This window comes from Humulus lupulus, chromosome 1, assembly GCF_963169125.1.
Source record: "Humulus lupulus chromosome 1, drHumLupu1.1, whole genome shotgun sequence".
NCBI lineage: Eukaryota > Viridiplantae > Streptophyta > Magnoliopsida > Rosales > Cannabaceae > Humulus > Humulus lupulus.
The window spans coordinates 150,000,370-150,012,053 of record NC_084793.1 but is presented as its reverse complement, the minus strand read 5'-3'; the positions used below and the strand labels follow the sequence as shown (position 1 = coordinate 150,012,053).

General features: G+C 38.8%; 1 protein-coding gene and 1 non-coding gene across 3 annotated transcripts; one reads left to right on the top strand and one right to left on the bottom strand.

The window, feature by feature from the left end:
- Positions 1 to 826: 826 nt before the first annotated feature.
- On the bottom strand, positions 827 to 898 carry TRNAQ-CUG (transfer RNA glutamine (anticodon CUG)). The gene has a single exon. It is a non-coding gene; the product is annotated as a tRNA-Gln (tRNA).
- Positions 899 to 988: 90 nt separating this feature from the next.
- LOC133798984 (transcription termination factor MTERF2, chloroplastic) lies at positions 989 to 10,897 on the top strand. Of its 2 annotated transcripts, XM_062237269.1 has the most exons (6): positions 990 to 1,731; positions 1,879 to 2,287; positions 2,687 to 2,902; positions 3,139 to 3,246; positions 9,477 to 9,751; positions 10,416 to 10,897. In XM_062237269.1, exons 1-6 carry the CDS (start codon positions 1,016 to 1,018, stop codon positions 10,672 to 10,674), a joined length of 1,983 nt encoding a protein of 660 aa, XP_062093253.1. In that variant the 5' UTR covers positions 990 to 1,015; the 3' UTR covers positions 10,675 to 10,897. The 2 variants fall into 2 exon arrangements, with proteins under 2 accessions (XP_062093254.1, XP_062093253.1); XM_062237270.1 differs by lacking the exon at positions 3,139 to 3,246 and having other exon boundaries at positions 989 to 1,731.
- Positions 10,898 to 11,684: the final 787 nt, after the last annotated feature.

The window sequence follows — 11,684 nt, the reverse complement described above, 5'->3', positions numbered from 1 at the left end:
ATAGGGCGTTTAAGCCTGAGCAGAGGAGCCAAGGTCAGAGGCCATGGGTCAGAGGTGAACCTCGCCTCTGTCCTCTGCAAATCAGAAGGGGCCGAAGACATTTTGGCGGGAAATTCAGTTATTCAAATAGCCAATCAGGAAGTAAACTCAACCAACTTATTTCTTAGCATTTTTGGCCTTATAAATATCATCATTTTCGTTAGAGAAAAACACACAGAAAAATCTGACTTAAGCAACAGAGTGTCTTTTTTACAGGTACACCCAAACGGTTCAACGATCACTTGCACCACCCAAACTGCTGCCGTAGCAAAATATGATTGAGTTTTTTTTATTATTATTTTGCATGAAATAATAGATAATAAAAATTTGAGTTTTTTTTTTTATTATTTTGCATGAAATAATAGCAGTCAGTTGCTCCATTAAAAATCCTCGTAGCAAAATATGATTTTTTCTTTAGTTGCTAGAAATATTATAGATAAATTTTAGAGATATTTTAGCCTAAAATAGGGAAGGAAAATAAAAATTATAGATAATTCTTTTTTTTTTAAAAAAAAGATACTTATCCCAACGATCACTTACACCACCCAAACTGCCGCCGTAGCAAAATATAATTGAGTTTTTTTTATTATTATTTTGCATGAAATAATAGATAATAAAAAATCAAATTTTTTTTATTATTATTTTGCATGAAATAATAGCCTGTTCCATTAAAAATCCCCGTAGCAAAATATGATTTTTTTCTTAAGTTGCTAGAAATATTATAGATATTTTAGCCTGAAATAGGGAAGGAAAATAAAAATTATAGATAATTCTTTTTTTTGAAAAAAGGTCCCACCGAGACTTGAACTCGGGTTACTGGATTCAGAGTCCAATGTCCTAACCACTAGACCATGGGACCTCTGTTGTGAATATAAACTTGATTTAATTTAAAAAACATATATTGAGATATGGAAAAAAATATCTTCCCCAACATCTATGGCGTCACTTTATCCATGGTTTTGGTTACACCGTATGCATGTATGTCTCACTATTGGCAACAAAAATGCTCTCTTCTCCTTCTCCGCCATGCCACTACCACTCCACCGTTTACAATCCACGCGCCTCCGTTTTCCACCGCTCGAACTCCAATTCTGGTGGTTTCCACCATTTAAAAATCTCAAAAATCCAAAGCAGAGCTTCCACTTCCGGTGAGCCCACCCCCGAACTCAATCCTCGGAACCATAACTCCAAGTCCATGGCCCTCCTTCTCCACCACCTCTCAAACCAATCCCAATCTTCGAACCCTAAACGAGAAGACCTGGAGCACCCTCGGTTGTCCGCCGAAGAGAGAGTGAGGCTCTTGGAATTGTCCCTGGTACAGAACAGGACGCCTCAGTTCCCTGGCTCCGTCTACGTACAGTCCCCCAGCGATGCAGATGTGTCCAGTTCCCTTCCGCCATTGCAGACTCTGTTTCGAGATGGTGATTTTGATGAGGACAATGATCAGGAGATGATAATGCGTGCGGTTGAGATTCGGAGAAAAGTGACGGCCGAGATTTTCCTGGAAGCCATGAGAAGGGGGAAGTTTGGGATCACTTACAGCTCGAATTTGGTGAGCAAGTTGGATGATTTCATCGATTATGTTATGGTTGAGGCTGCTTCATTAAAGCGCTTGCCGGAATTTTCAAATTCCAACTTCAATGTTCGCGCCAAGACTGTCATACATGATTCAAATGTTGTGCCACTGATCAGGTTATCTTGAGTAAAAGTTATACATTCTGTAGTTCTTGCAAAAAAAAAAAAAAACTAATGAGGTGCTATTCTTTTGCATTATTTGGAATTGATAATTGGCTTAAATGAGTAAATTTTTTGTTTTGTATTGTTCTTAATGATTTGTAGGTGGTTGAAGCATAATTCATTGTCTTATCCTCAAATTAGAAAGCTTATTTGCATGTCTAAGGGAGATCTAGAGTCCATTATCCGTTTAGCTAACTGGTTGAAGTCAATGCATGTTAAGGGGAGATTCATAGGACTTGCCATGTTAAAAGGAGGAGAGAGCGTTTTCAAACGTGGTAGTGAAGAACTTGATGAGATTTTTGAGTATTTGGAGAGAAATGGAGTAAGGAAAGAGTGGACAGGCTATGTTTTGAGTCGATGCCCGCAACTGTTGTCCTACAGTTTTGAAGAAATAAAAACTCGGGTGGGGTTCTTCTTAGATATGGGCATGAACGACAAGGATTTTGGCACAATGGTATTTGATTATCCGAGAATACTTGGCTACTTTACTTTAACAGAGATGAGCGAAAAGGTAGTTTACACTTTCTGTGCTCATTCTGCTTCCTGGAATATTTAGTGTTATTTCTTACTATTTAATTTATTCCACTAATATCTTAGCATCACATGTTCACTAATGCTAAGGACAGTCACACGTCCACACAAAATATACACTCAATAATGTGTCATTATTGACAACTACACAATTTAAAATAATGGGATCCCTCATGAAAATATTAAATGATTGATAATAATGATGCTTCATTGTGTGTGTATATTTCATGTGATATTTGTGAGTATTCCTAGCAGTACTCTTACTGATATTATAATTATTACTGATATGAGGGATCATTGTGCAGATTTATATTTTCAATAATTACCAGCTTACCAATCTATATAGACATCTACTGAGATGCAGCTCTTTCTAATCCAGGTTAACTATTTAAAGGAGTTTGGCCTAAGTATTGAGGAAGTTGGCAAATTACTTGCATTTAAACCAGAATTGATGAGCTGTAGTATTGAGGAAAGGTGGAAGCCTCTAGTCAAGTATCTGTACTACCATGGAATTTCACGAGATGGCATGAGGAGAATGCTTACTATTAAACCGATGGTTTTCTGTGTGGATTTGGAGATGACCATTGTGCCGAAGGTATGCCATACTTGATTTATATTTATATAAAACTACGCCACATATTTTTAACTTACTTATAGATGCCTTAATAGGTGCTTTCTTTAGATTCAGTTACCAACAAGTTAATCCTGTTTGTAGTGTCATGCCCTCCCTCTTTTATTGTAGTAACTGCATTTATTTCCTTCATTCTAATGTGGATAGTTTCCGTCATTGTTTTAAATTTTAATATTGATATGCATTTCTTCATTGTGAAGGTACAATTTTTTAAGAACATTGGCATTCGAGATGATGCTATAGGAAACATGCTTGTAAAGTTCCCTCCACTGCTAACTTATAGCCTCCATAAGAAAATCCGGCCAGTGGTTTGTCCTTTCTCCTTCATGTTCTGTTTTAAATTTAATATTATTCTCCCATCCTTAGAGTGTGATAGACTTTTCTTAGTAGAGAATAATCTATCAGTAGTAGGCCAATAAATGATGAATAAACTCCCATAAATCTTTATTGAATGATGAACAAGTACACAGAATTAGCTAGCGTTTGAGAGGCTAGTCTCTCCAATTACAACCAGTCCGAGAGGGCTGTTCTCTCCTCAGTAACTCAACTGTAATCTCTTCTTTTTCCTCCTCTTTACAAAATGAAAAACACCCTTCATATATACAAGTTGATTGGTTAAGTGATAATGCCACCTAGGACTGAAAATACATTAGAAACTAAACAGCCTCTAACAGGAACACAGCCAGAGAATATATACAATAAAAAGTTAAAATACATAACCATGCTAAGCTAGGTATCATGTGGCCTCCTATTGTAGACAAACTTGAGTGGGGGTTTATCAATACGCCCAAAAACCTTCACCTTGTCCTCAAGGTGAAATAGAGGGAATTGGTTCTGTATAGTGGGGAACGGCTCCCATGTTGCTTTGAAATCTGGCAAGTGTTTCCACTTTATGAGGACCTCTGATGGTGTGGTTGCAGCAGTAGTGGGAAAACGTAAGTCAAGCACTGCCTTGGGTTCGACTTGAAGCTCTAATTCTGGTGTGAGTTGTGGCGGAATGATAGGCGCGGCTGTGGAGGTGCCAATGGCTCGTCGGAGCTGTGAAATGTGGAATACTGGATGTATGCGAGCATGGTCATGGTCTGGAAGTTGGAGCTTATAGGCTACTGAACCCATTCGTTGAATGATGGGAAAAGGTCCGTAATATTGGGCAGACAGCTTTTCATTGGAGCGTTTTGCAAGGGATTTCTGATGGTATGGTCTGAGTTTGAGGTAGACAAGATCTCCAATGGCGAATTCGTCGGTTCTTCTCTTGAGGTCAGCTTGTAGCTTCATGCGATGTTGAGCTCGGAGTAGCTGCATGCGTAAGTCATCCAAGATGTCATCCCGCGTGGCGAGAAGTTCATCAACAACTGACACTATGGCTGTGCCCTTGTGGTATGGTAAAAGTGGTGGTGGTTCTCTCCCATATAAAGCACGGAAAGGAGTACTTTTTAGAGAAGTATGATAGGAGGTGTTGTATGAGTATTCTGCCCAGGCAAGCCACTTTGACCACTGTTTCGGCTGCTGGTAGGAAAAACACCTCAAGTATGTCTCAAGGCAACGGTTAAGGACCTCAGACTGTCCATCAGTTTGTGGGTGGTATGCCGTACTTTTCTTGAGGGTGGTGCCTTGGAGTTTAAAGAGATGGCTCCAAAATAGGCTGAGGAAAATTCGATCTTGGTCAGAAATTATAGATTGTGGAATGCCATGGAGTCTCACTACTTCTTTGGTGAAAACTTCAGCTACGGTAGGGGCAGTAAAATGATGCTTCAACCTAATAAAGTGTGCATACTTGGATAGGCGATCAATGACTACTAATATAGTGTCCCAGCCCTCCGATTTTGGAAGTCCTTCAATGAAATCCATAGTCACTTCGTCCCATACTTGTGCTGGAAGTGCTAGGGGCTGTAGTAGACTGGCTGGGGAGGTTGTAAGAAGTTTATTCTGTTGGCAAACACTACATTTCTGGACGAATTTGTCAACATCAGCTCTTAATCCTTCCCAAAATAACTTGGCTGCCACCTTTTTATATGTTTTGAGTGCCCCTGAATGACCACTAAATGGCGTAGTGTGAAATTCTGCCAAGATCCGTGGTATTAGTGGCGACTTCTTTGGAATTACTAGTCGATTTTTGTAGTGGAGGAGGCAGTTGTAGATCTGGAAGTTGTGATGTATCTTGCTGTCATTTAACAAGTCTTCTTGAATTTGTCTCAACACGGGGTCAGCCGCTATTTCTTGTGCTAATTTCGGCCATAGTTGCCATTCCATGGTAACTAAGGAGTCAAAAGTGGGTGTTTCGACTTGCCGTGATAAGGCATCAGCCACCTTGTTGTTGGTTCCAGGCTTGTACTCTATTTCAAAATCCATTCCCATTAACTTTGATACCCACTTTTGATATTCCGAGCCAATGACTGGCTGTGTAAGCAAGTGTCTCAGACTTTGTTGGTCAGTTCGCACCACAAATTTTCTGCCCAATAAGTATGGTCGCGATTTAGCTATTGCGTAAACAATCGCCATTAACTCTTTTTCATAGATTGATTTTTTTCTTGCTTGAACTCCCAAAACTTGCCTGAAATAGGCAATTGGGCACTAGTTTTGTAACAAAACAGCCTCTAATCCGTGCCCCGAAGCATCCGTCTCAATGATGAAAGGTTTGGAAATATCCGGTAGAGCCAAAACAGGTACTGTGGTCCTTGCCTCTTGGAGTTTATGGAATGCTTGTTCAGGGGCTGGTCCCCAATGGAATTGATCTTTCTTAAGCTGATCTGTGAGAGGTTGTGCTATGCGAGCATAGTTGGCTACGAACTTGCTATAGCATCCAGTGAGGTCGAGAAATCCGCGCAGCCCCTTGATTGTTTTGGGAATGGGCCATTCGAGCATTGCAGACACCTTTTGAGGATCGGCCGCCACTCCCTTTTGCGAAATGATGTAGCCGAGGTATTCCACTTGTAACTGTCCGAATGCACACTTTTTGGGGTTCGAATAGAGCTTATGTGTTCGTAGGAGCTCGAAAACTTGGGCCAAGTGTTATTGTTGGAGCTCCTGAGTTTTGCTGTAGACTAGGATGTCATCAAAAAATACTAGCAAAAACTGTCAAAGATAAGGCCTGAAGATGTTGTTCATTAAGGATTGAAAGGTGGCTGGTGCATTGGCCGAAAGGCATGACATGGAATTCGTAGTGGCCATCATGAGTGCGAAACGCTGTTTTGTGCACATCTTCTTGTCGTACCCTTATTTGATTTTAAGATCCAATTTATAAAAAATTAGAGCTCCATTTAATTCATCTAGTAGTTCATCAATGATGGGTATTGGGAACTTATTTGGAATGGTAGCTCTATTAAGTGCTCGATAATCTACACAAAATCGCCATGAGCCATCTTTCTTTCTGACGAGTAGGACCGGGCTTGAGAAAGGGCTGGTGCTGGGTTGGATTATTCCCACTGTCAACATTTCTGAAATTAGCTTTTGAATTTATGCTTTTTGGAAGTGTGCGTAGCGATAGGGTCTCACACTTATTGGTGTTGTTTCGGGTTGTAATTTAATCGAATGCTCATGGGAATGGATTGGAGGGAGACCTGCAGGCATAGTGAAAATATTAGAAAATTCAGCAATTATTTTGGACAAAAATTTGGGTACTTGCGGTTCCAATTGGATGGGTTTCAGACTAGTGTAATTGAAATCTATAATGAGGCCCTGTTTCTCGACTTGTAGGGTCTTGATCATGGTTTTCAGCGACACCATTGTTCTGTCAAGTGATGAATCCCCTTTAATAGTGACCATGAGTCTGCCAAGTTGGAATTCCATGGTTTGTAGCTTCCAATCTATCTTCATCGTGCCCAATGTTGCCAGCCATTGTAACCCCAAAATTATGTTAGCACTCCCAAGTGGTAGTGGTAAAAAATCATCAAATTACTTCCACACCTTGGAAGTGGATATTCAGGTTTTTACAAATTCCATCACACTTCAACGAATTCCCGTTACCCAATGTAACTCCATATGCCTTTGTTTTGGTTATGGGTAGTTGTAAACGAGTCACTAGAACCTTAGAAATGAAATTGTGGGTTGCCCCGAAATCGATGAGGAGTACCACCTCTCTAGACCCAAGATTCCCTTTGATTTTCATGGTCGAATTTGTGGAGAGACCAGCCACCGACTGGAATGAAACAGTCACCTTGTCATGTACTTTGGAAGAGTCAAATTCTGCCTCTTCCTGTTTGTTGTCGTTATCTTCTTGGTTGAAAAGCTCGTCCTCAATCTCTTCGGGTACCATGAATACTTGCAGCTCTTTCTTCCTACAACGGCGGCCTGGGGACCACTTGTCATCACACTTAAAACATAGTCCTTTTTGCCTCTTTTGATGGACTTCAGAATCAGTGAGTCTCCTAACAGCCGTGGTCGATTGTGTTGGGTTTGTACTCGATGATGGTCTGTCATTTCTTGTCACTGAAGCTAGACTTAATTGAGTGATTGTAACGTTGCCATGCCACCCTATTCTTGTCTTCAATGTCTTGAATGATGTCCCTAGCTTCATCAACGTTCTTGGGTCTCATGATGCGCAATTCAGCCCTCAAAGATGGGATTAAGCCATTCATGAAAGTGCTTAACTGCACAGCAGAATCCACATTCGTCAAAGGTGCTAGTAACCTTATAAACTTTTTCTTATAGTCCGAAACAGATCCCACCTGCCTGATGGTCAAAAATTGATCATGGAGGGAACCTTCTTGGGTGTCTCGGAAATGGCGAAGTAGCATTCGTTTTAATTGTTCCCAACTTAGAATTTCCCTCCTGTTATTTTCGTATTGGTACCAAAGCAGTGCATCCCCAGAAAAAGATACGAAAGCTGCATCAATTTTTTCCTCTTCATCGTACCCATGGCACAAAAAAAAAAACGTTCTGCTTGCATTATCCAGCCATCTGGGTTTTCACTGTCAAAAGTAGGCATCTTCAATTTATTTAGGTGACTTTCATGCTGAAATCTGGTCTCGTGTTGCCTGCGATCGTAGGGAGCCCCCTCAGTGTGTTGCGTCCCTCAAAATCCAGCCGTGGGTGAAGTGCCCGCCGACCCGCGTCGGAACCTTGGGTTCACGCCGCCTTGCTGGGATTCCATTGGGTTGGCCTCTTCCTTCGATTTCCCTTTCTTTTGGCTGCTTGATCCCCCATTTTCATCTTCCCCAGCGGTTTGATGATGAGTTCTTGATCTTTCTTGAATATCCAAAAGAGCCTTGAATTGTTGCTGCATATTTTCTTGGAAATCCCTTTGAGATTGTTGAATTTCCCTTGCCATCTCCTTCATGGAGTTCTTAAATTCAGAGAACTCGGTCTTCAAAGTCGCCATGTCTTCCTTGGATACAGTAGTGGAGTCGCTCTTCTCCACAGCTTCTTGGGTCCCATGTCCGCAGCTCACTGCACCAGTTTGATAGACTTTTCTTAGTAGAGAATAATCTATCAGTAGTAGGCCAAGAAATGATGAATAAACTCCCAGAAATCTTTATTGAATGATGAACAAGTACACAGAATTAGCTAGCGTTCGAGAGGCTAGTCTCTCCAATTACAGCCAGTTCGAGAGGGCTCTTCTCTCCTCAGTAACTCAACTGTAATCTCTCCTTTTTCCTCCTCTTTACAAAATGAAAAACACCCTCTATATATACAAGTTGATTGGTTAAGTGATAATGCCACCTAGGACTGAAAATAGAATAGAAACTAAACAGCCACTAAACAGCCTCTAACAGGAACACAGCCAGAGAATATATACAATAAAAAGTTAAAATACATAACCATGCTAAGCTAGGTATCACGTGGCCTCCTATTGTAGACAAACTTGACTGGGGGTTTATCAGAGTGCAGCAGAAGAATGTATATAGTTTTTGTTTTGTATAAGACTTTAAGAATGAAAACACAAAACCAAAGGAGTTAGTTTTGTTACAATCCAGCATTCATATTTGAGTTTATTTTTCTTCACGTCTTGCATAGTAGTGTGTATGCAATAAAAATGTTTGGGGCGATGGGAAACATTCGGAATTATATTAGTAGCACTTGTTTTGAGTTCCTTGTTATTAACTTTAATTTTTCACTGGCGTAACTGCCCTTACTCCAAAGTAGCTCACATAATGTTGCATATCTTTTTCTTTTGGTAATAATTATTTTTTGGTTGTGCAGTAAAAAAACTATGATCTGTTACGTTGGTGTTGGCTTTGCTGCTTTTATTTTTTGGCATTATAATTCGTTTAAATTTAAAATGTGTATATTGGGTTAGACGTTGCTTCCACATTGATCATTGCAACCATTGTTCAAATAAGGTTTCATAGATTTTTCATTTGCAATTTCCATTTTTTGGTGGTGCAGTAAAAGAAACCTGATGTGTTCTATTGCTGTAATTTCTTTTGAGGCTGTTTCATATTGAAGTATTTAAAACCCCCTATTTTTCCCTTTAATGTTGAAATTTATATATATTAGGGTTGATCATTAGATCTATGTTGGTCTCGCCAATATTATCAAGAATCAAGATACCTATCACTTAGAATCTCTTGCAATGGTTGGAACTGGAATTTTCCTGCAGGTAATTTTCTTGATGACCAGAGCAGGAGTTACTAAGAGAGATATTGCGAAGGTGATAGCCTCAGGACCAGAGCTCTTGGGATGCAGTATTGTGCATAAGCTTGAGATTAATATGAAGTATTATCTATCATTAGGCATACGTCTTCAACAATTGGGTGAGATGATTGCTGATTTTCCCATGCTGCTGCGGTACAATTTGGATGTTCTCCGTCCTAAGTATCGTTACTTACGGAGGACCATGGTCCGCCCTTTGGAAGATGTGATTGAGTTTCCAAGGTAGCTGCAGTGGCCTATAGTCTTTACTTTTGTGCTGTTTGGACATTACTAAAACTAAACAATATGGCCCCATTTTAGCTTCTAGGATTAAAAAACACTTTTGAGATTATTTGGGTAAAAAATAAAAAGTAATTTTTTAATAAAAAAGGTCTTTTTAGAGAAGCTAGGATTCTTAATTTTTTTAATCCTAACTATTTTTAAAAGAACTTTTTGAGAAGCTGTATTTTAAAATAGAATAATTTTATTATTCCTAATTTATTCATAAAAGATTTTTTTAATTAATATCCAAGCATTTTGAAAAGAATTTTTTTTTTATATTAAAAAAATATCTTTATATAATAGTTATCCAAATTTTTTTTAAAAAAAGAAAGAGCTAAAGCATCTAACTTTTAAGTATAAGCAAAATCTTTGCCAAACGGAGCCGATCATGGTCTTAACAGTATTATCTGCTTCTCATATCTAGCTAACATACAAGGTGCTGAAACATTCATGTTGCTAATGGTGATTATGACAATTTAGATTGACCAAATTGGAAGTTAAGCAAGCATTTTTAATTTTTTTAATCCTACCAAATTCTATGTCTTGCATCCTTGCTTTTTCTTAACTATTCTGCATAATGGCTTCTTTTTTCCTCTATAATGATTAAGTTGAAACTCTGTTGTAGGTTTTTCAGCTACTCTTTGGAGAGTCGAATTATTCCAAGACACAAAATTCTGGTGGAGAATAGGGTCAATATGAAATTGCGCTACATGCTGGGTAGCACTGATGAGGAGTTGGAAAAGAAGATTCAAGATATAAGGGAAAGACGCCAGAGATTTGAATCAACCATTGTAAATGATGAATTCTTTAGTCCTGAAAAAGAAATTGACGATGACTTCACTGTCGAACAGACATTAATTGATACAGAAACTGAGGCAAAATAATCTTTTCCATGAATGCAATCTCCTGCCAGATTTCTGAAGAATCACAGAATTGTTCAATGTTCTATCTTTTCTAGTTAATGCTCCAATGCCTTCAGTTACATGATGGACCTTATCAAGCTGTTGAAAAGAAAGTGATCGTAACCCAGACCAATAATGAAAATTTTGTTCAAGGAGCGCAGTGAAGTTGTGCGGAGAATAAACCAAAAGTCTAGGAAGCCATTAGGTATTATCAATGATTTCTTTATTTAATTATCTTCCACCTGTGTTTTATCTTTAACTAAAAATGTGCTCACTACACAAAAATGTTACTGAGATGTTGAAAATAAAGATAAACTTGTTTTTTGCAATTGACCAGTGATTATGCGGTTTGCAGAAACAAGATGGCCATTTTACTAGGAAGAGTGCTTATGAGAGCTCCACTTTACTCCAGAAGGATTCTAGAAATTGTGCTTATGGGGGAAGACCACTCTACTCCAGAAGGATTGAAAATAAGTTGGGTATGGAAGATCAAGTTATAGCACTGCCCGTAGTTTATCATGAAGTGAGAGAGATTTGTGATTTCTCTGCAGGAAACTTGTGTAATGTTCCAACTTCTGCTGCAACAATGAAACATGACTTTGAAAATCTCCATTCAACTTAACAGGAACTTTGAAATATGAGTGGAATCAGAATCTGATAGAACAACCTCATTCGTACAAGTTGCAATCCAAATATGGACTGACAGAAATTTAGGTGCCGGACCAAAGAAAATCGATGGCTTAAAAAACATGGTTAATACATGTAGGGGGTGTTTGGTAATGTGGTAAAGTAGTAAAGTAAAGGTGGGAATAAGAATCTAAATCTCTTCTTATGTTTGGTTTAAATTTTAAGGGAGTAAAGTTAATAATTTGTGTGAGCTAAACATATATTTTAAGGGTAAAGTGAACCATTTTGTACACAAGAGTTTAATATTACATTCTGTTGATAGTTAGGAAATAAAATCACAAAATCACAAAGATATGCAATATTAG